We start from the raw sequence: 22,152 nt of genomic DNA, 5'->3' as shown, positions 1-22,152 counted from the left end.
TGTTGTTATATCCTTAAAAATCCCACTACAGTGTGTTGAAGGTTGTGTTTATAAATGAACAATTTTCTAAAGTTCAAGAAGTTCTGGAACATGCACATAAAGCAGAATGTCTGTCCAGTATGAAAACCATTGGCTCTGTGTGCAGGAGAGTCTGGAGCAAATCCAGTCGGTTCTCAACTCCACTGAGGTTGGTCTCCACCAGCTGACCGCCCTGGTTGACTGTCGCAGCCTACACATGGTGAGTCACTGTTTGCTTTGTTTGATGACAGAAATTCGATCTGCGCTTCCCAGCTGACGTTTCTTCTCTCCTCTCCTATTCTTTAAAGGACTATGTCCAGGCTTTGACTGGGCTGTGCTATGATGGAGTAGAAGGTCTTATCTACCTGGTTCTGTTCTCCTTTGTCACCGCTCTGATGTTCTCTTCTATTGTGTGCAGTGTGCCACATACCTGGCCAAGGAAGAGGTATCACACACATGCTCCTCCAAAGTTCCTCTCATGCTGGTATGAGACTTTTCCATTGGTGGCTTGGCTCATTCTGCAAAAAAAGTCTGAGTAAACTAGGATGACAAACATAAAACCTTTATTTGCAAAACTCTTTAGTCCAAACATTTTACCAACTTGAGAAAGTATTGGGAAATAAGCAGCTGATCCCATCCACCCTGAAGAGATTCCGTCTTCAGTAGGACAGTAGAGTTGAGTCAAGGCAAATGATGAAATGGAAAACGCGCATACAGACCACATACAACTCTTCACATCCCTAAATCCTTGTCTTTTGACTAACCTGTTTGCTAATTATTCACACATTATCAGCTCCAGTGAATAATTCTAATGCCTGATGGAAAACAACGCAAAAAGCCTTAAACAGAACCTCCTTAGTCTCCATGCATGTCATTGCTTTTGGGTGTATTTGCCTCCCAAACCGTTGAACTTCTTCATACCTCCCTCTGCCTGTCTCTGCATCCATGCAGTTGTTTCTTATTTTACTGTCTGCCCTCATTGCTGCCGGTTTGACTGATGGTTTGTTTGTCTGTTTGCACAACTCTCATTTTCTTTTGACTTGGAGCACCTATGTTGTGTTGAACCGGATGTCACCACATTTTTTCCCCCCCCTTTTGCCCCACTTCTTCCTTCTGTTCCTTCCCCGACTCTCTCCCCCTGTCCTGATTTGGAAATGCTTCGGGCTTCAGCAAATGACGGTGCATATTGAGATAACTGAAGAATCATATGATCAAATAATAATAATTCAGCATCACTATCGGTGCAATAGATGTAAGCTTTGAATGCAGAGATGGATTGTTCCTATTACAACAGAGCTGTGCCATAGTGGTGATTTTATGGTTTTCTGTTGGGTTTGGATCAAAGCAAATCCAAGCATATGGCCCAACAGGAATAAGGAGAAGTTCATATCTGACCCTCACTGGGTTCATTAATGCACCAGTGAGCAGGCTCTACTGTCCAGTTTATTGAAAGGGCAAAATACCGCCATCTGGTGGCAAGATATCTCATTGTTCTTATTTTCTGCATTGGTTCATCTAAATAGTTCCCTCTCTTTTCACCTCTTTCTCACCTGGGATAATGGTGCCGATATGTAAACAGCAGATACAAAAGTACTAAAAAGACCAAGAAAGTGTTTTTGATGTCAGTGTGAAATTTTGTGCTTACATGTTGTGTCCAGCACTGCAGCCGGAGATCCAACTTCCAAATCAGCACATACTTTTTTAAAGCCTCATGTTGTTCCGTTGCTGGTCGTTTTACATTTAACCATTTTTACGTCTGAAGATAGTTTGCTCAGTTCAGTCATTTTACCTCCTTTTGCCCCAATACTTTTGCTTCACTATTTTTTTTAGCATATTTTTTCAGTTTATCAGTTTTTTAGCATATTAAAAATAAACAAATTTCTTGTTATCAGGGCTGGGTGATATTGCCTAATAATTGCTATTATGCATTAGGGATGTATAGTGATATATACAGGGCTCCTATACAAATGTGAAAATGTAGGAAATTTGAATTCATATTTTATCTCATTTCTTTGTGTAAAGGCTAAAAATCAGAAGGCTTGTTGGATAGTCTTTAATTTAGATGATCATTGAGATTCCACTTTCATTTTCAAATAATTAATTTGCATGTTATGGAATGAAATATCGTGGTATGAGACAATATGTCACTGAAACCTTTGATTACTGTCAGATGTTTCCCATAGTTCTTGATCAGACCTTCTCCAGATCTGTCAGTTTTCACTTGGCAACATGGCGTTTCAAATCCCTCCAAAGACCTTCTGTTGAGTTCAAATACGAAGACTGTCTAAACCGCTCCAGAACACTGAAGTACTTTGTAGTTTCTCTGGCTGTATGTTTAGGGTCATCGTCATGCTGGAAGACCCAGACAAGACTTGTCTTCAGTGCAAGTGGTTTCCTAGCAACATGAGGCCGTTCCATAACATCTATTTGCCTGTTGTCCTTCTGTAGCCCCTCCCCTACAGATGGTCTTCAGAGGTTAAAGTCTTATTGTTTGAGAGTTTGGAAATATGTCTTTTATTCCTCTGTTTAGTTCAAACAGGTGTAGTTAAAACAGGCTATGAGTGCAGGATGGGAGGGCTCTGTGAGGGACAGATTTCTTGCTGGTTGGTAGATGATCAAATACTTCTTTCATGTAATAAGTTAAAAATTAATTACTTAAAAATTGTTTATTTTATTTTTTTTCCACTTTTCTTAGATTCTGTCTCATGGTTGAGGTCTGTCTATGTACGATGAAAGTAAATTTTTGTAAGTGGGAAAACTTGAAAAATTATCAGTGTATCAAATACTGCTGGACGGTGCCAAGCACCAAACTGACTGTTTACCAGCAATTTGAGTGGAAACATTGTGTTATGTATACATTTATGGTTATATGTCTAACGTAGATGTGGAAAATATATGACTGAGGACTTTATTAAACAATTAACATTAACCTGTGAATGACTGAATGTACTTTAAGGTGCTTTCAAGTCCTCTGGACTTGATAAAGGGCAAGTGCAGGTCATTTCCCATTATTTGACCCCTTTATTGATTTCTTCTGTTTGAAATAGCAACACACACACAAGCATGATTGACAGTGCTAAGACTCTCCTCCTGGCTCTGATTGGTTGCTTATGACTGAGTTGTGTATCCCAGCACTTCAAACACTGGGAGAAGGCAGAAGCACTTGATTTTTTTTTTTTTTCACAGATTACTCTGGTCAACAGCCCAAAAATTATCTGGGGTTTTTCAACTGTTTTAGGGTCATTTTGATGAGCTAAATCCAAAATTCACACTGGTTTTGCTCAATTGGGTCAACCTTCTGAACTATGGAGCAACATGAGCATCAAAATGCAGGACTTGTTATCATTTATGGATCGGTTTCCTGAAAATCTGGATCAATGAGTGATGAGCAGGAGGAGAGATTCCATCAAGACAGAAAAAAGATGGAAAATGAGAAATATTAATATAAATAAACTGATAATGTCACAAAAATGTCATCAATTCATTCAGGAGATCAGATTTCTCTAAATCAAATTAGAATAAAATCCTGACCAGATTGAGTAAAATGGATGTCATTTTTGGATTCAGTGGTGCAAAATAATCCTAATTCAGTTGAAAAAACAAGGGCAACTTCCAAAAAATATCTTTTTGTAACCCAGTGTTACCTGTCTTACTGTCTTATGCTATAGTGTGGCAACATAGTGACAGCTTTAACAAATATGTAAAAAGTAGATTTTTTAAAAAAAATAAGAGTTACATACTGCAGGTTTAAGACTGAACACTTTTTAACTAATTGTTTAGAGGGATTTTACTTTGCTTTGTTACTGGCAAAATATTTGTTAGTGGGGGAAGTTACTGAAGCATTTAGGGAAATATTCAGTTCAAATCTTCAATCAAACAACATGCTATTCATTGCATTTCTGACATCTCAAGATGAACAAAACTCTCCCTGCTGTATGAAATATCGCCCAGCCCTACTTGACATTTAATTCTTCGTTGACAGACTTATGTGCTTTTAAATAACAACAGCAAAACATCTATCTCAACAATAGATGCATAAAAACAATGACTGCATGGTTATCTCTAAGGATAATGTGTTTACACAGTGCGCATAAATGAAAGCGTTCAAAAATGAAAAATGCAGCTTCCTGTTTCAGGCCTTTGTATTTGCAGTAGATGTTGTCTGTAGATGAATGCTGTCAATGACCCGATTCTACTCATTCAGCTGCTGGAGGCATGGCCGGGGCTGGTGTTTCGTTTATTCTTGGAGACCTCCAGTAATCCTCCCCTCTCCCCCTAACCTCATCTTCAATCACTTGTTTATACTCTGTTGTCTCTCTTGGATCTCCCTCCCCTCTACCTTCTTTCCTTCTCACCCATCATGCCCTCTCACGAACTGCTCTTAATCTGACCGGTTGAAGGATGGATGACGAGGACGGAGAAGACGAGTCGGGTGCCTCTCGCGGCGTGCACGATAACCTGTACCGTGTTCACATGCCCAGTCTCTACAGCTGTGGCTCCAGCTATGGCAGCGAAGCTAGCCTGCCTGCCACAGCCCACACTGTCAGCAATGCCCCCGTCACTGAATACATGTGAGTTAGCACCAGCCGCTAGCCAGAGGCTACCAGAATCAATACACATGCAGGCTGTAGGCAGCTGATGCTAGCCTCGTGTGGCCCAGAGTACACAGCCTAGACATATTCACAGTGTAGTCATGTGCTCTGTGACCAACCTGTCAGCATAGAAAACTCCTCATTAGATCGCCTGTTGGAGTGATAGGAAAACTCCTGCTGCCTCTTTTAGCCGACCTGCCTGTTTATCCCCACAATATTTTCAGAAATCAGATAAATACAGCAAAGACATGTTGGCGGCCCAGTAACATAAGCTAATAATGTCACCATGCATGCATGTGGTTGCCACAGGACTGACTTCCTTGCTCAGAACAGAACAACTCTTAAAAAACTTTAATGTTGTGATGCTGTTTGTTGCATTTTAATTTAATCAAGCACAGCATGTTAACTGCAAGCAGAAACTATGTGCTGGAGTAGTTAGTATGGCTTTTTTTAGTGCCTTTGCTAAACTGTTTTGCTTTTTCTTTTTTACATTTTGTCACATTAAAACTAATATTAAATGTATTTTAATGAGATTTTCAATGATAGGCCAACATGAAAGGAGAACAAAAGTGTGAAGACAAACAAAAGTGATGGAGGGCTTTTTAATTGTTTACTAGTGTAAAAAAGTTCTGCCACCCGGAGTTAATATTTTACAGATGTAAATCCTGTCTCCATCAGCTTTCCACATGGACAGACCTCTGCTTGTTCTCCTTTGCAAAATAGTTCAGTCAAAATGGACACAGAGTGCCGAAACATCATCTGTCAAGTGTTGCCATACACTCAGCTGGGTTTAGCTCTGGACTTAGACCAGGTTATTCTAACACGTGGAAATGCTTTTGATTTAAACCATCCATTGTAGCTCTGACTGTATGCGTAGGACTGTTGTCCTGCTGATAGATAAATCCCTCACCCAGTGTGATGTCTATAGGAACTTGTGACAGGTTTTCTTCCTGTTTTAATCTTCTTAAATGTTTCACTAAATCCCTGCTGAAAAAGCTCGTGTGCCTCAGTGTGTTTGGGTTGATGGTAGTGATCTACCTCACATGATGTTTTCCCTGTAGGCAAAAAGGGACAACCTCAATTGACTCTCATTTAACCAGAGCGCATTCTGTCATGTTTACTGTGAAGTATGAGGCTTGTGACAAACTGGAGACAGGGCGTCCTTCTCATCACTGTCTTATAAAAAAGAATTTGTAGGATGCTTCACTTGTAGTTCTGCTGTTGAACTGGAACTTGGTATTGGGACGTTGTTTTTGTAACTTCATCTACACCTTTCTGGTGTGATCCTTAGTTCTTCATGATATCTGTTGTTCTTTTAATGCAGTTGCTTTTCCTGGATTTTATTTAGAGGCACCTGGTTGAAGGGGGGCTGAATAAAAATGATCATCACATTTTGTGATGATCATAAAAGTCATACATCAAAGCTTGTACTTGTAATGTGATAAAATGTAAAAAAGTGTATAATACCTTCTCAAGGCGCTATCTGTTTACAAAGTCAACATACATATTAATCAAATCAAAACATTTTAAACAATACTGTTGATAATAAATTAATCTAAATATAAAGGCATATATCAGTTTCCTGTGGCTCCTCACATTATTTGTTCCTACTTGTTACTTGATAGGAAATATTTAACCTTTGTGCACATTATATATTGCCAAGTTGAAGGTCCCTGTTTATTCTATCAGTGAGGTAATTGATCAGAGTTATGTAGAGCAGATTACAGGTCACAAACAGACCAGGAGCTCAGCAGCAGAGTGAGCACATTAAATAAGTAACCTCTTATTTTACAATGCAGGAGCCAGAACGCAAACTTTCAGAACCCCCGGTGTGAGAACACCCCCCTGATTGGCAGGGAGTCCCCTCCACCCTCTGTAAGTGCACACTTTCTAGATCACACGTTCCCTTCTACTGTATTCCAATACCCACAGCACAAAACAAACCCCACAGAGATTCTGTTTGTCCTGCCAAGAACAAGGGCGTGAAGTTTTTCCCATCTCAGTCGTCTGACATGCTGTGTGTGGATATTGGAAGGTAGTCCTCTTTCCCTTCATCCCTGCAAGTGTCATTTGTGCTCAAACCAGACAGTGACCATGGTTCAAGCTTTATGAGTCATTTTGGCAGCCTGGGACAACTGAAGCTTAAAATGAAGAGTTTTTTTGTACCATTTGCACGTGAATTGAAAGAGAAATTGTTGTTTTGATTTGCCTATAGTGTCATGTTGGACACAGAGTTGGCCTCTATTTCTGATGTATCGTGGTTAACGTAGTGGTGAACATCTTTCAGACTGAACTCGTGCGTTTTTGCCGTTCAGCAGCAAAACCTGTGGAAGAACTGCAAACAAACATACTAAGATCTCCTAGCTAAAATGAATTTCAGGTGCATCTCAATAAACTTGAATATCATCAAAAACATCTATTTTTCCACTAACTACAATTTAAAATGTGAAACTCATACTATATCGATTCATTGAGCACAAACTGAAATACTGTAAGTGTTTGCTTGTTATGGAATCTCCATAAAACTCATCAGCAGAGAGAAACATGAGATTCTCCAGGTGTGTGCTGGTTCTGGACGTGATAAAACACATCGGAGCAACACCAGCAGGTGACACAGCTCCATCAGTAATCAGTGACAGTGTGATGTGTGGACCACCGAGCAGCACTCAGGTCGTTTTTCTCCAGACACACACAGGTGAGTGTGTGTCTGACTCCTCGGTCTGGTTAACCTCTTCTAAACCCCGCTGTGGGTTTTGCTTTTTCACAATCCTCTCCAGTTTTATCTCCCTGTTATACATCCTTCTTCCACCACACTTTTTCTCTCTACTCAACTTTCTGTTAATCTGCTTAAATGCAGCAACCTGTGAGCGGCCACCTGCTTTAGCAGTGACCTTTCGTGGAGGATGAAGGCCATGACTTACAGCTCTGGAGAAAATGAAGAAACCACCAAAAATGATCAGTTTCTCTGATTTGATTGTTTATAGCCATACGTTTGAGTCAAGTGAACATTGTTCATTTGTTCTATGAACTACTGACAACATGTCTCTGAAATTCCAAGCAAAAATTTTGGATTTATTTGCAGAAAATGAGAAATGATCAAAATAACGAAAAGGATGCAGTGCTTTCAGACCTCAAATAATGTAAAGAAAACAAGTTCATGTTCATTTAGAAACAACAATACTAATGTTTGAACTCAGGAAGAGTTCAGAAATTAATATTTGGTGGAATAATCAGGAGGTTTTCAGTGCAGTGGGCTCTTCATTTTTTCCAGAGCTGTATATATTAACATTCTTTCGTCTCGGTCTTTTGTAATTTTTCCTTCTCTGAGAAACTGAATTTTTAGTTCGACTAGCTTAAAACCATCAGAAAGAAAATAAGTGCTTGAAACGTATCAGTGAGTTTGGAGTTGAACTGAATCCATGAATTTCCCTTTTTGATGAAACTCTACTTTATTGAGATGCGCCTCTGCCGGTCGTCGTGACTTTTGACAGTTGCTGGGCTTGTTTGTTGGTGAAAACCCCCCTCACACATATCAGCTGTAGATGTCATGCGTTTGGATGCCGTGGCCGGCTGAAGCCGAACCGTTCAGACACATTCTCCGCTCGCTGAACACAGCTCGGCCCCCGCCCCCCCGAAGCACTGGAGCCCAAACCTCTGCAGCTCCTCTTCTCCCCCCTCCTTCCTGTTCCACACTGTGTCTATGTGTGCACATGTTCTGGTCGAGGTGTATGTGTCTGCTGTTTCTGTGCCTCCCCTCGTCACCTTTCACCATCCAGCAGCCACACTGCCACTTTGCTCCCACCTCCACCGTCCAGAGCTTCCACAAACAGCTGAATGACGGCAGCTTGTTATTTTCACAGGCAGCGCTGACCGTCTGCCCTCTGCAGGGATGTGGAAACACAAGACCCCTTTTACTGTGACTCCCACATCAAGCCACTAACGCATACCAGGCTAACCCACTACATCAGAAGTAGACTAACTTCAAAGGAATCACACAATAACTTCATGTAGCTCTAATCAGCTGCTACTTAGTGAATGACTGCTGTAGTCAGATCCTGGCTGTCCAAATGACTGATCCAATGTCCTGTATGTGTGTGTTTATCTCCTTCTACCTGTGATTGACACCAGATGTTTACATAAACTGTAAAAAATATATATATTTTTTCTTGTCATTTAACACTACAACAGTTTTACATTTTAGATTTTAAAATAAATCACCAGTCACAGAATTTTTTTTAAAGATTTTTTTTTGTTCCACTCCTAAACTTCAGCATGTATTTCCATAGTAATTTTTACAAGACAACCCTAACCCCTCGAAACACAATCTTCTCACAGTAGTTTACTGTCGTTTGACTCTGGTCCCTCTGACACGACTGCTATTTCTGAGAAAAGATTTTCTCCCTCCTCACACTCTTCTTGCCTTTTCTGGCATTTATAAAAACAGAAATCATTTTAATCTTTCTAACTGATCTGAAACAAGAAGTTTGGTCTGATTTAATTTCAGATTGTGTCTTTTTGTTTGGTGAGTGTAAATATCTGGTTTCATCCAGTGAATTCTGCTCTTGTAAAGCTTACAGAGACCTGATATCGTTCTCTTAGCTTTACCAAGTCGTTTAACGGCTTAGTGCTTGTAAACTTTTAACTTTGAAGAAAGTTCTAAAAAATTCTCTCAGTATTAGTATAACAAACATAAGTAATTTTGGTAATCCTGATGTATCTAAATCAGAAAAAGTTCAGTGTGATTTATAGTCAGTGGGGAAAAAAATAGTATTTTGTTCTAATATAGCATGTAAATGTTTGGATTCAGCTGGATTCGTCTGCTGATGCTCTGAAGTACAAAAGAGGTTTAAATATTAAACTCATGTTTCCTTTTTCTTGTTCCTGTACCTTCCTCTATGCTTCTCATCATCCTCCTCTCTTGCTCTTCCTTCCTCCTTGTACTCCCTCTCTCCATCCAGTACACCTCCAGTATGAGAGCGAAATACCTAGCCACCAACCGACCAGAGCAGAACCGCCGCTCTGTTCCCAACGACCAACTGGATCCCGCCAGTCGGCCTAACCCCGCTGCCCGGCCTCAGTCCTCAGTCCACTAGAGACCAGTTCAACACAGCACTGCCTCAGCCATGTTCTCACAGCCAACAGCTCTCAGGACGGAGCTCAGCAGGATCCCACCGAATCTGTTTAAGATGAAGCCAGAAGCCACACATGGGCTTTGAGCGGCTCGTCCAGTTCGCCCTCTCTCTGCCGTTCCTCCTCCTGTTCCTCTGATATCTCCTCCTGGGACATATCTGATCAATCCCCCCCCCAGGTCCGAGACGCTTCTCCATTGAAACAACTCACAGCCACACACCCCCACATGCCAATACACACATTGTATAGAGCTGTACATAGTGCAACATGCGCTTTATTCCGATTTCACGAGGAGTAGACTGTTTAATGCTTCCTGGTTATGTGGTGTGCTGTGTGTTCATCATGGAAACTCTTCACTGTACCATTTACACAAACACACACACACACACACACACTAACTAAATGCTCATGTCTGTAAATAACAAGTCAGTGACTCAGAACGCCGTGACAGTAGGTAGGAACTGAGCTGAGCCACATTCACATTCCCTTTTCGACTCGTCTCTTAAGGCTCGGATCGTCGTGTCCACCGTCATCGTGTTTACGTGCATGTACAGCACACACACACACACACACACCCATTAATGCATTCTGAAGTAATTGAGCCAGGACTTCTGTTGTACAACACACACGTTTATCTGGGAAGTGGGAGCTGTGGATAAAAAAAAAAGAAAAGGCTCAACTTGTGCCAAATAAACTGACTAATGAAAATAAAGGATGCCTGATACTGTTCTCATCTCCTACTGCCTCAGGATGACTCATAACAGAAAAACGAAACATGTAAGGAGCGTTTTGTTTTTTGTTAGTTTTTGTGTGTGTAGCTGACAGCGATAAGGGAATAGGACAAACATTTGAAAAGGGAACCAGCGGACACTGTTTGCATTTTAAAGCCTATTGGGTGCTATGTAACGCTGTCAGAAGATCAGGATGGAGAGGGAGAATAAAAATGTTTTCTCCCTTCAGGATTGTGCTGAGCGACATGCAGTGCCTCAGTGTTATTCATAGACCTTGAAGTTTCTCTTTTCCCCCATCAGAACCACAAACATCAATTTATTTTGTCAAAATTTTATTTGACAGACCAACAAAAAGCAGATAGCTGTAAAGTGGATGGATATTTATTTCTGATTAAAAATTCTAAAACAATGTTATTGAAGTGCTTTTAGTTGCCATGGCAGCTACAGGCCCATCAGGGCCTGCTTCTTTCAGTTTCTGGAGGCCCAGAACTAAAAGAGCTCCATCTCAGTCAGATAAGATCGAGAGCATCCAGCAAGTTTGACCACAGACTCTTGGTCTGGACTTTGACTGGGACACTTTAACACACGATGATGCTTTGGTGAACCTCCACCTCAATCTCGAGTCTTTTGGAGGTTTCTGAACAAAAGTGTCCCCCACAGCATAACACCACCACCGCTTTATTTAACAGTGAGTATGTTGAGTAAAGGATGAAATGATTTTGCCTCATCTTTTACTTTGCATTTAGACTAGAATGTTGACTTTAATTCTTATCTGACAATAGCAGTCTCTGCCTGTTGTTTGGGTCGTCTCCTACATGTCTTGTCACTTTCATGATGCTGTTTGTTCACTAATCTCTTCCAACCCTCTGAGGACTCCACAGGAAATTCATAATGAGTTCAAATAACTCCTTTTACTAAGTAGTAGACTTCTGAAAGCTCTCGGTTCCACTGGATGTCGGAGTAAAGAGGATTAAATACACACTAGGGCCACATCCTTTATGTTATTTGTCAAAATAAGAAGAAAAAAAGTAAAGTATTCATTCATCAGTCCCTTTTGTCTGCCACATGAAGCTCCAATAAAATACATTGAGGTTTGTGGTTGAAATGTGGGAAAACATATATTCATAAAACAAATTTCTGTTGTCCCTGAATGGTAATTGGGTCACAGAAAATAATGTTACTTAAAATCATTAACTCATCACATGGTGATTTTTTTTGTTGTTTTGTTTATTTAGGATGTGATACTGTGACCAATAATAATTGTCATTTTCTTCTTTTATATTCCTGAACCTTTCCTGCTGGAGTTTTTTTAAGCAGTTAATCTTGCCTTGCACCATTGGGATAATGTTTTTAAGTTTTTTTTTTTTTTTTTTACTCAAGCACAAGTTCTTTGGGAGATGACTCTATGAGATGAAGAATTCAAACTCACTGCCTGTGACGGGACACTGCCACGTGGCTTTTCCACTTGCCCTAAAACTCTGTACAGTGTAAAATAACAAACTGCAGTTGTGAACCCGTGTGTGTGTGAAGTCACTGCAGCGTGATTGCCTAATGTTCTCTCAGTGTTGGTCAGTCGGTGCGTCTGGGCTGCCTGAATAGCCTGAGTCGCGTCCATATCACGGCTGCACACACACGGCGTGTGGCATGATTCTGATTCTTGTACATGCCTTATGGGCGTTGGGGTATTGTTTAAAATCTCTCTTTCCTTCACTTAGTCCTGTTTACATCAAGAGCTGGGGCAACGCTACAATCTCCTCACACTGATTTGCATCATAGGTGACGCAGTATAGACACATCTTCTCACCCACTGTTTGTATAGAAGATTTTAATATTGTCTGCTTAACTTAAACAATGGCCACCTCTCGTAGTAGCGAGACAATCTCACACGTGTGGTTTTACTAGGAAGAGAAAATGTCCGTGTTACGATGCTACCTATGTTCTAAGACTTAACCGTGTTTTCTTGCACCATTAATGCAAACGATGTTAAGATCTGTGGGACAAGTCACTGATGAGTGGCCTTTCATATTTATAAACTCTTTAAAAAAACCCGTCATACCCCTTTATGTATTTTTTTTAATTATTTCCTCTGTCTTTTAAAAGAAGACTTTAAAGATGCATAATGACTAGCTAGTTTTTCTTTTTGGAGGATAAGGAGAACACATTAAGGTTGAATGACTCTCTGTATTGCAATGCTTTAACAAGACTATTTCAGTGTCGTCTGTTCTCCTGAATCCTGAGTTGTATCTGACATTGTGTGCAGTAGGATAAAGTGTAAAAAAAACCAACTGTAATTTGTGTGGGCGTGTGCTTGTGTGTGTGTGTGTGTAAGAGAGAGAGAGAGAAGCCTACAGGACTTCATATACCTGTGTGCAGATGTGAGACAGTGTTTTCTATCGGTGTTTTTATTTTCTGATAGTTTTAACTGATATTAACAATTTACATGTCAAAACTGTGGTAATGATTCAGCCTGGAATAAGTGTTAAAAAATGAAATTAAACATGTTAAACGTACAGATCAAGGCTACTGCTTTATTGTTTTGACTTGGTTGTTTTTGATATTTTCTCTATCGGATGGTGGGCAAGGCTGTAAACATCCCCTAGAATTTTCTTGTACACTAGTGGCCGTTGTAATTTGTTTAAACTGTAATTTCAATTTTAGAATCACGACACCAGCTGTACAAAACCGAAAATTGCGCCTTAAAATAATTCACTTTCTTCATTAACTGCCAATTGCCAGCAGATGTCGCTGTTCAAACAGTGTGTGGTATCATACTAACCCAGCTAGCAAAATGTGATTGGATCAACATTGAAATATGGTTAGCCAGAAATATTGAATTCACGTTGGAGCCAATATATCGTCCTTAGTGTAAAACGTGATAAACCCTTCTTAATAATAAAATCCCAGATTGAAAAACCTGTTAATTCAATGTTAATTATGATTAAAAACTTTTATACTTTTACAAACTTTTATAGAAGAAACAAAAAACATAAAACATTCCAATTATTTAAACATGTAAAGTATTCTGTATTATGTTGGGGCTGCAGGTGTCACAACATTCTGCAATTTCAAACATACTGTATTACAGTCCAGAAGAGTAGTTGTATTGACCTCTCGCTGTTTCTTTGGTAGGGGAATGACAGGACCAAGGTTACAAATAATACATGAAGACTTCTAATGTTGTTCACAATAGTCAGCTGTGTACAGCTCACAGTCTGTGTTAATGACATATTGGGTCAGATAGTGTAACATATAAAACAAAAAGACTCCTGGCTTGTCCCGATGTACTACATCCTTTATCTTCAGTGTTTCATTTATTTCATTCTGAACTGCAAAGACTTCATCTGGGGGAAAATATCTTCCTGAATGGTGGATTGCTGTAAAGAAAAACCTTGGAAACAATGACGTCTCTGTAAAAAGTCCAGATACTGAGCTACAAACCTTCAGGTAATACTCAAGTTCATAATGCTACAGTATGTGTTGTGGCATTCATCCAACAGTTGAAGAATGAATTGGAAAATTTGCAAAAGTACATGGTTGGCTCAAGATTAGCATCCACACTGTTGAAATCATCTGTCATTTTGAATTTCATCTTCTGAGTTTTCTTCTGCTGAAGAGGATTCTTCTGATGATGAATCCTCAGAGATTTCTTCAAAATTTGTCACAATTTCCTCGCTGTTACAGCTTGGAGTCACATCCAGGTCCATTTGGTCATGAGGAACATTGACACTTTCAAAAGCAACAAAGTCTTCTGATGCCTTTACTGTCAAATCCATAGTTTTGATTTTCACGGCAACTTTCTCATCCGTAGAGGAATCTTCCATGTCTCTTGGTCTTCAGGGTTCAATGTCAAAAGCAAAGTATTTTGATCTCTCGTCCTCAGAGCTCTCTACAAGGACATTGTTGCCTCTTGTGCTATATCCTAACAAATTTTCAACTCCCTTCGTAACAAGAAATCCAAGGTCCCATCACAGGCAAAAATCCTCTTAACTTGGTGTTCAGTTAAAATGGTTTGTAAAGTCAGTTTGAAGTGGTCTCTCTGGAATCGATCTAACTCCAACCAAGTTGAAAAGCAAACTGAGAATTCTTGTATCTCTGTGAACATTTATGACATCATTGATGAGTACATAGAGGTTCTCATTAACATGATGATGTCAAAACCTGTCGGGTTTTTGTTTGTTTTAGTTGCTGTGGAAACATAAGGAGTTAGAGCAAAGTTGGCAAGAAGAGTTTTATCTCAGTGAGAAAAATCCTAAGATGTCCACTAATCCCAAGTGGGGTTGTGAGGGGTGTTGATGCCTCTCAGCGGTCAATGGGTGAGAGGTGGGGTCACCCTGGACCGGTCACCTGTCCATCACAGAAGACTGTTTAGCATTTTTGAGTGTACTTAGACCACAGATGGGAAAGAAATGCTTTATCTTTGCGAGAGAAATATAAAATGGACACTGAAGAAATGGGTTAGGGTTACGGGGGTCAGGGGAGGTTGGGTGTATTTGTGGAATACTAAATTTTAGTGTCTGAGTGGTTCTGGATTGGGGTTGTTTAGGCGACAGTTCTGTGAAACCTTGCCTTAAAGTGATTATTTAGGGGCAGGGTTAGATACAAACTGTTAGTAAAATGAAAGGAAGGCAACAGAAAGTCCTGATTAGTCAGCAAAAATACATTTGTGTGTTTACATGGTCAGCATGTCAACTTGGAGCCTTTATGCCATCACCTTGATTTGCATTATAGGACCAGGAAGAGCGACGACATGCCAACACCCTGCAGCTCTCAACGATCTGATGGGGATTGCTTCAGGACATCTGTTTGCACTTGCTTTTGTATTTTGAATGTAAACATATTACCAGTCACTAGACAGCGTACATAAAATGGAGATCCCGATGAAGCCCAGTGTGACTCATTTTATAAATCTGTTTTTATCGCAGCCAGGACGACTGATGGGAAACAACAGGCTTGGTAATAATGAAGAGTGCGAGATATGAGTTTTGTTGCCATCTAAGAAAAAATATTTTAAGAGCTATGAAAAATAAATGAGATATTAGAGCTTTTAGGGTAACATGTTTCTAAATCCATAAGCGGTTTCTAAACCACCTTTTATGAATAAATGCATATATTTACTGACCTTTTTGAACAGCACAATGAAAATGGTCTATAGGCATTATTTCACAGGAAACTAGGAAATGTGCCAACGCAACACAGGAAAAGTTATAGTTTGTACTGTGAGTTGGAATAAACAAAATTGAGATTTATATTCTAATTCGCATTCTACTTTATATTTAAAAAGCATATATAACTTCGTCCTTCAATACAAACTATGTTTTTGTGAAAAACAAAATAAGCAAAAATATGCCACGATTTGATTTACATTTCAAACACAAAAATCATGACATCCTCAGAAGATGTGAAGATCATAATTATAGATATCTCAAAGAATCTGAAAGATTATTTCTGGTGTTTGTGGTTTTTGACACTAGTTTGTTGTTCCTGTGTTAGAAATTCTATTTCAAATAAATTATTTGCTATTGCTATCCTTATAAACTGGAAGTTAAATGATGACAAAAACTGAAGGTTTGTAGGAATCAGAACTGCAAACAAGCATTTGTCCCTGACAGATTTCTATTGTTTTATTTTTTGTTTTGTTTTTGCTGTTTTGTCACACAAATCAAAGATAATCAAACTGTTTTCAAATGATGATTTATCCCAAGAAAAAATCTATCCAAGCCAAAACGTAAATGTCCTCTTTGTTGGATATGCACCACATCATAGAAAACCTGCTAGACCAGTAGTGTCAACAAACGTACTTATATAGAACAAATCCAACAAAACGGAAATGAAATGTCTTCATTAAGCAATTTTATGTCACAATTGAAAAGAATTGAGAAATTTGAGACATGCATTAGGCCTGTCGCGATAAACGGTAAATCGATTAATCGTACGATAAATTAAAACTATCGACGTCATTTTAATTATCGGCATTATCGTCTCTTCCGGCCTTTTTCTCTTTCTGTTGATGACACCGAATGAAAAAAGGCTAAATTCCAGTGCTCTCCACTGACTCCTCCCTTCCTCATTTTTCTTACTGTAAAGCCCAGCGCACACGATACGAGCTGTCGGCCCATTTTCAAAACCTGACAGACCACACATTAGCCGACAGAAATCCTAGGTATAACGGTTCGATCGGGTTCGGTCCTGCCGTGTGGTGTCCAACAATGGGCACAAAATAATGGCTACAAGTCCAGTGAACTAATTTTAAAACCAGGCATTAATCAATGCTTTACTACAATCTACCTGCAATGCATGTGGCTAGTGTCAGCGTAAAGTCCTGACTGAATGAAAATCATTAGAACCTATTTACGTCACGTTAACGAAGAACAGCTGAAAAGTTACCGGGTTTATCAACTGCGGTAGCAATTTCGCTCCAACTCCTCCTTTTGTCATTTCTATATTCTTTTTATGTTGAATAAACATTAATGTTGTTTCCACATATCATCTCCAATCTCCGCTGGACTTCGGGTTGCGCCGTGTCAGCTGTTTGGGATTCCCCGACGTAATTTCCTCTCAGAAAACACCAGGAGAATCCAAGCTTTCTGATTGGCTGCCTGTCACATTCAACAGGCTGCGTTAAGATCCCAGTCGGAGAAAACCCTGATTAAGATCGGAGCGGCAACGATGATCTACCATAACACACCACACAATCTTAGAAAGATCAACGTTTTAAGATTGTTGTATGGGGAAAAATAGGAGCAAAAAATCATGTAGTGTGAATTATTGCATCAGGTAGTCGATGTGCCCATCTTCTCTATTTAAATCTAATTATTACTGAAGGGCAACATAGTATACAGACTTCATAATCTGCACTCTTTTGGTTGAATGCAGTATTTATTTCCACTTTGGCTTTATGTTGTTTAGTTTTTTTTTTCCAAGTGAGTCTTTTGTTAATGGAGACTAAGAATCCATTTTAGTTTTGTTTTTGGTTGTTTTGTTTATTTTGTTTATCAGTTCCAGTGTTTAGTGTTCTTTTGAAAATAAAGTGTATCTATCTTTAGCAGGAAATCACATGCATTATTACGTCATTTCCATTAAATCAGTGTAAAAAGGTCTTCAAACAATATTATCGTTTATCGCAATAATTTTTGAGACAATTAATTGTTGAGCAAAATTTGCTATTGTGACAGGCCAAGACATGCTGCTGATATTCATGAGTCTAGAAAGAGTTACTAAGCAGTTTGAAGATGAAGAGAGTCACCACACACAAATGGAGAAAACAAAATATGGACTCAACCAGGAGGCCACCAACCATCATAGAACATCTAAAGTCGTGCAGGCCTCACTTGCCTCAGGTAAGGTCAAAGTTCATGATTTAATAATAAGAAACAAAACTGGTGTCAAGCAGAAATTTTCAGGTTAAATGCCGCCGCTGACCAAAACCCCCCACAAAGAGCCACCTGCCAACAAACATCCTGAGAGAGATGATCTAACTCTACTAAATCCTCAGATCAGATCTACTCAGGTCATCTTTGAGGTGTGACTGAAGAACAAAAACAAGATAAATCTTAACGAGGGAAAAACCTTTTCATAGCGCTACGCGACATTCGAAGTATGAAGGGATCACTAGCCATATTTTCAGTATTATTTAAATTCACTCAATATTTTTATTTTGCATCGTCAATATTTATCATCTTATTCCAAGTTTCTGATGTCCACAGTGACTTCATGCACATACAAATGATTGACACTTAGAGAAGGTACCAAAAGCAGCTTGTGTACAGTGGTATTTTATTTGTGAATTTACATGTTGTTCTACAGTGAGAATGCCATGGACTATAACTGATCAGATTATGTCCATGTTGTCAGCATGTAAAAATCAATGAGTCCTTCTCATGTGATTACAAGGCCACAGCGATCTGTCTGAGGTACTGAGCAAAGGAAACAGCTGGAGGACCGGGCAAAACGAAAACACACACAACGCCTGGCAAAAGCATGAATACCACTCGACATTGTGAATGATTTCTCATATTACAGCCACAAACATGTAAGTATTCATTTGGCAGTTCATGTGATAGACCGACACAAAGGCAAGGCTGCACATAATTGTGAAGGCGGAATAAAAATCTGAAAACTGTGGAGAGCCTTTGTATTGAACCCTGTTTACTTTGATGTCCCCAAATAAAAACCTTCAGAAATCCCAGAGTGATTTATAGACATGAATTCCACCAATCTGAAAATTATACATCCAGCCTGACATTTACTGACCTGCATGACTCAGATCAGACGCCCCGATGCTAGAGGTCACAGAGCATGTGAAGCATCACAATAACCACTGAGAAACAGAAAATTAAGGAAAATGAGGACTTGAGCAATATTATACTTGAAATATTGAGCATATTGCATAACATTATTTCCTCACATAGTGCAGTCCTGCCATTGCCAATGTGTACACTACTCATCATCTTCCTATCACATAAAGTACAAATTAAACTTATTGTAGTTTTTTTTGTTGTTGTAACTTGAGAAAATGTGAAAAAGTTCTCAGCGTATCAATACTTTTTCAAGGCACAGTGACAGCAGCGAGATTTACCAGATTCTGAAACCCTGAAATAAAAAAAGGGAACAATCAGAGCTAATTAGCAGCATTATGGTAGTGAGTCAGTTTTTTTTTTTAAACATTAACATCGTTACACACAGTAGCATTCAGGGTTCTGCAGATTAACAGCTAAGCAGGCAATAAGGCTTCTGTGTAAGATCACCAATTTACCACTTGTCATGTTAGCGGAACAACAAAAGTAACTTTTCTATAGAAACACGACAGAAATGAAGAGAGGTTCATTGCATCTTGCTCTTTGCAGTTGTCAACTACAGATGTAACCTCAGAGGGTGAAGCAGCTTAAAATGGATTTCAGCTTCAGGTCTGTTGCATGTTAGAGAGGATTCCTCTCCACTGTGGATTGGTAAGGCGAGTAAATATCACTCTATTCTAAATGGAGAGGTCGTCTGTGACTGCAGTCAGGTTGCACCAGGTCTGGTTTCACTTCCAGCTCGGCTTTGTGGCTTTGCCCGACAGCAACGAGTCTCTGAGCTGCACAGACTTTTCAGAAAAGCTGCTGGTCTTCCGAATGCTCCCCCGTGTTGATGTTGGAGGCGGGGTCTCGCTGCGACAGGCGCTGCGGCTGGCCGCCTTGACGCTGTGCACCCGCCGCAGGTGTGTCCCTGGAGGCTTTTCTTCGTTGCTCTGAGGTGTTGGTGAGGCCCGGTTCTGCTCGGTGGAGGTGCGGGGCCCCCGGAGCGAGGGGCTGCGGGACGGAGTGGTGGGGATGGACGGAGGGCCCAGGTCCCTCTTGGTCCTGGAAGATGAAGCTACAGTGTTTCGGGCAAAGCCGGGGACGTTGGAGGAGTTCTTAGCGCTTTGCGGTTCTGAGCTGCTGTTCTCGGAGGAAGGCCCCCCGGGGGTCCCGGCCTGAGCCAGAGCCCTCATGGTGGAGCGGCACATCTTCTCCTCATGAACAGGCTTTGGGATGTTTCTGAGCGGTTTGGCGCTTGGCTTGTGGAGGGAAGCTTTCCTCGGCATTGAATCTCGCGCCCACCTAGACACGCCCCCTGTGAGACCACCCCCCCTCTGGACCTTGGACTCATCAGGAGGAACGCTTGAGTGTCGAGGCGGCCTCGCTGTCTTCTCGGCTCTTCCTCTTGCAGGGGTGCTTTGGTCACGGAGGTGTCGGTGTGCCTCTCCGCCGTCCTGGACTGAAGGTCTGTCTGTCCTCCTGCTGCTGCCCGGCCTGTTCACCCTGCTGATGGGGACAACTTTCCGGACTCCCTGGCTGTCGCCGCTGGTCAGAGTCCGAACCCCTCGACCCCCGCTGCCCTTTGACACTTTGTTGCTCTTTGAGTTCAGAGGTTTTCTGCCTGCTCTCTGGTCCTTCTCCGCAGCCTGTTTCCCCTCTGCCGTGTCGCAGCTCTCTGTGTCCCAGTCCTCTGTGGTAGCAGATGCCGCCACGGATGTTACGTCGGCAGATTTGGGCGCTGAGAGCTCACCGGTTGAGATGGACTGGTCGTTGCAGGGGGAATTTGGACCTTGCTGGCTTTCCAGGTCTTTGCTCCACTGAGGAACAAACTGAAGACCTTCTTTGGTAAGCGATGAGCTTTCAGCCTCGGAGTAATCCAGCACCACAGAGCAGTCTGTTTCGGTGCAGTCTATTATGTAAAACATGGGCTTCTTGTTGGACACAGAGGTATCCAGAGGGAGGGGAGTATCACATGTTGTGGATGAGACTGTGCTGCAGTCCTTGTCCTCCTTCTCCCTCTCAGAGGAAGCTCCTGTCTCGCTTTTACCTTCCCCAGCTCTTTTCTCCAAAACCTCATCAAACATGAATCTGTCCTGATGTCTGGGAGAACGTTCTGCCTCCTGTTCAAGTTCAGTTACCACAACGTCGCCATGGCTGACAAAGTGCTTATGGTCACTGTTGTTGTTTGGGCTCTGCAGGTCAAAACTTTGAGGAGCTTGAACTAAAGTATGCTTGTCCACGCTGACATTCATAAGGCCAGAAACAGCCGGGTTGGGAAGGTGGGCAGGCTTCTGAAAGACACAGAAGGGCCGAGGCAAAGCGCTGCTCTCTGAAACAGACGAGTAATTATTGTTGTCGTTGACGACCTCGTTATCATTCGCGCCAGAGGAGGAGAAGCTGGCCAGAGAGCTGATAGGCTCCGTTTCTGCATGTGGAGACGTCGCCTCTCTGCTGTCATCCTGACCAAGAATCCACGGCGTGGCGTTCCTGTGGAGAGGCCGGCCGGGCCGAGGCAGGCTGTAGAACCTGGAGTAGCCGGTGGGATTCCCAGCGCCTCCGAACAGCTCCAGGTAACCCTGGAGCTCACGGTCTACTATGGAGGTCATAGTGTGACGGTGGCGGCGGGCGCTGGCGGAGCGTCCAAGCGGACTGTTTGGACTCTGGGATCTTTTCTGGAAGAAGTCCAGCAGGCCTTCCTTGGTGAGCATTTCCACGTCGCTCTCGCTGCTGCTGCGGCCGAAGACGCCGCTGTGATCCTCAGCGGTCCACGCAAAGCGCTTCTCCTCCAGCTCCCTGAGCCGCCGCAGTCTGGCTGCTTCCTTCAGCTCACGCTCCCTGTTGTCCTGAGACAAAACAGGAGCAGGGAGACTTTAGGAATTCTAAGTAATGAGGGATGTACACAGCCTGTAAATACCATTGCAATTACATGCCATGCTTTTCACATATTTATTTGTAAAAAAAAGGAAAAAAAAGCGAATGTATATTTTTCCTCCTACGTGCAACTTCATGTTGGTCTATCATGAAAAAGTTCCAGTAAAATGCACTGAGGTTTGTGGTTGTCACTTTACAATGTGAAAAAAGTCAAAAGGTCTGGATACTTGTACAAGGCAGGCAGTGTCTCTCCCTGTTTACTGACATACACTCAACTGCATGTGAATTAGCTAAACATCCTTAAAATGTTTATCTTCATTTGGATTTACATTTCCTGCTACTCGCTTTGATTATTAAAGAAATGATTTCATAGAAGTCCAACCCTCACCCTGATTGTTTGGTATAAAACACAGTGCTGAGCAGTACCTCTTCGCTTTAAACGAGTCTTCACTTTATAAGATTTTGTGCAATCTTATAAAGTGACCTTCTCTGAATTCTTTGAAGTATTTTTGGACCTCTGGCTGCTTTTTAAAA

General features: G+C 41.1%; 2 protein-coding genes across 3 annotated transcripts in view; one reads left to right on the top strand and one right to left on the bottom strand.

Moving 5' to 3' along the window:
* Positions 1 to 12,981, top strand: part of LOC116720030 (protein tweety homolog 3-like) — a 35,028-nt gene extending 22,047 nt beyond the window's left edge. Inside the window, exons 11-15 of the mRNA XM_032563026.1 lie at positions 146 to 238; positions 327 to 463; positions 4,419 to 4,589; positions 6,410 to 6,485; positions 9,569 to 12,981. Of these exons, the coding sequence (XP_032418917.1) occupies positions 146 to 238; positions 327 to 463; positions 4,419 to 4,589; positions 6,410 to 6,485; positions 9,569 to 9,703 (612 nt within the window). The 3' untranslated portion in view covers positions 9,704 to 12,981. The remainder of the gene's footprint in view (positions 1 to 145; positions 239 to 326; positions 464 to 4,418; positions 4,590 to 6,409; positions 6,486 to 9,568) is intronic.
* A 5,246-nt stretch (positions 12,982 to 18,227) lies between these two features.
* The window catches only part of fhdc1 (FH2 domain containing 1), a 32,477-nt gene continuing 28,552 nt past the window's right edge, over positions 18,228 to 22,152 (bottom strand). For both annotated transcript variants that reach the window (XM_032563022.1, XM_032563023.1), the window contains exon 12: positions 18,228 to 21,590. In XM_032563022.1, the coding sequence (XP_032418913.1) occupies positions 19,494 to 21,590 (2,097 nt within the window). In that variant the 3' untranslated portion in view covers positions 18,228 to 19,493. The remainder of the gene's footprint in view (positions 21,591 to 22,152) is intronic.

This window comes from Xiphophorus hellerii, chromosome 5 (assembly GCF_003331165.1).
Source record: "Xiphophorus hellerii strain 12219 chromosome 5, Xiphophorus_hellerii-4.1, whole genome shotgun sequence".
Lineage (NCBI taxonomy): Eukaryota > Metazoa > Chordata > Actinopteri > Cyprinodontiformes > Poeciliidae > Xiphophorus > Xiphophorus hellerii.
Note: the sequence above shows the minus strand (reverse complement) of the source record. Positions and strands in the feature narration are given on the sequence as shown.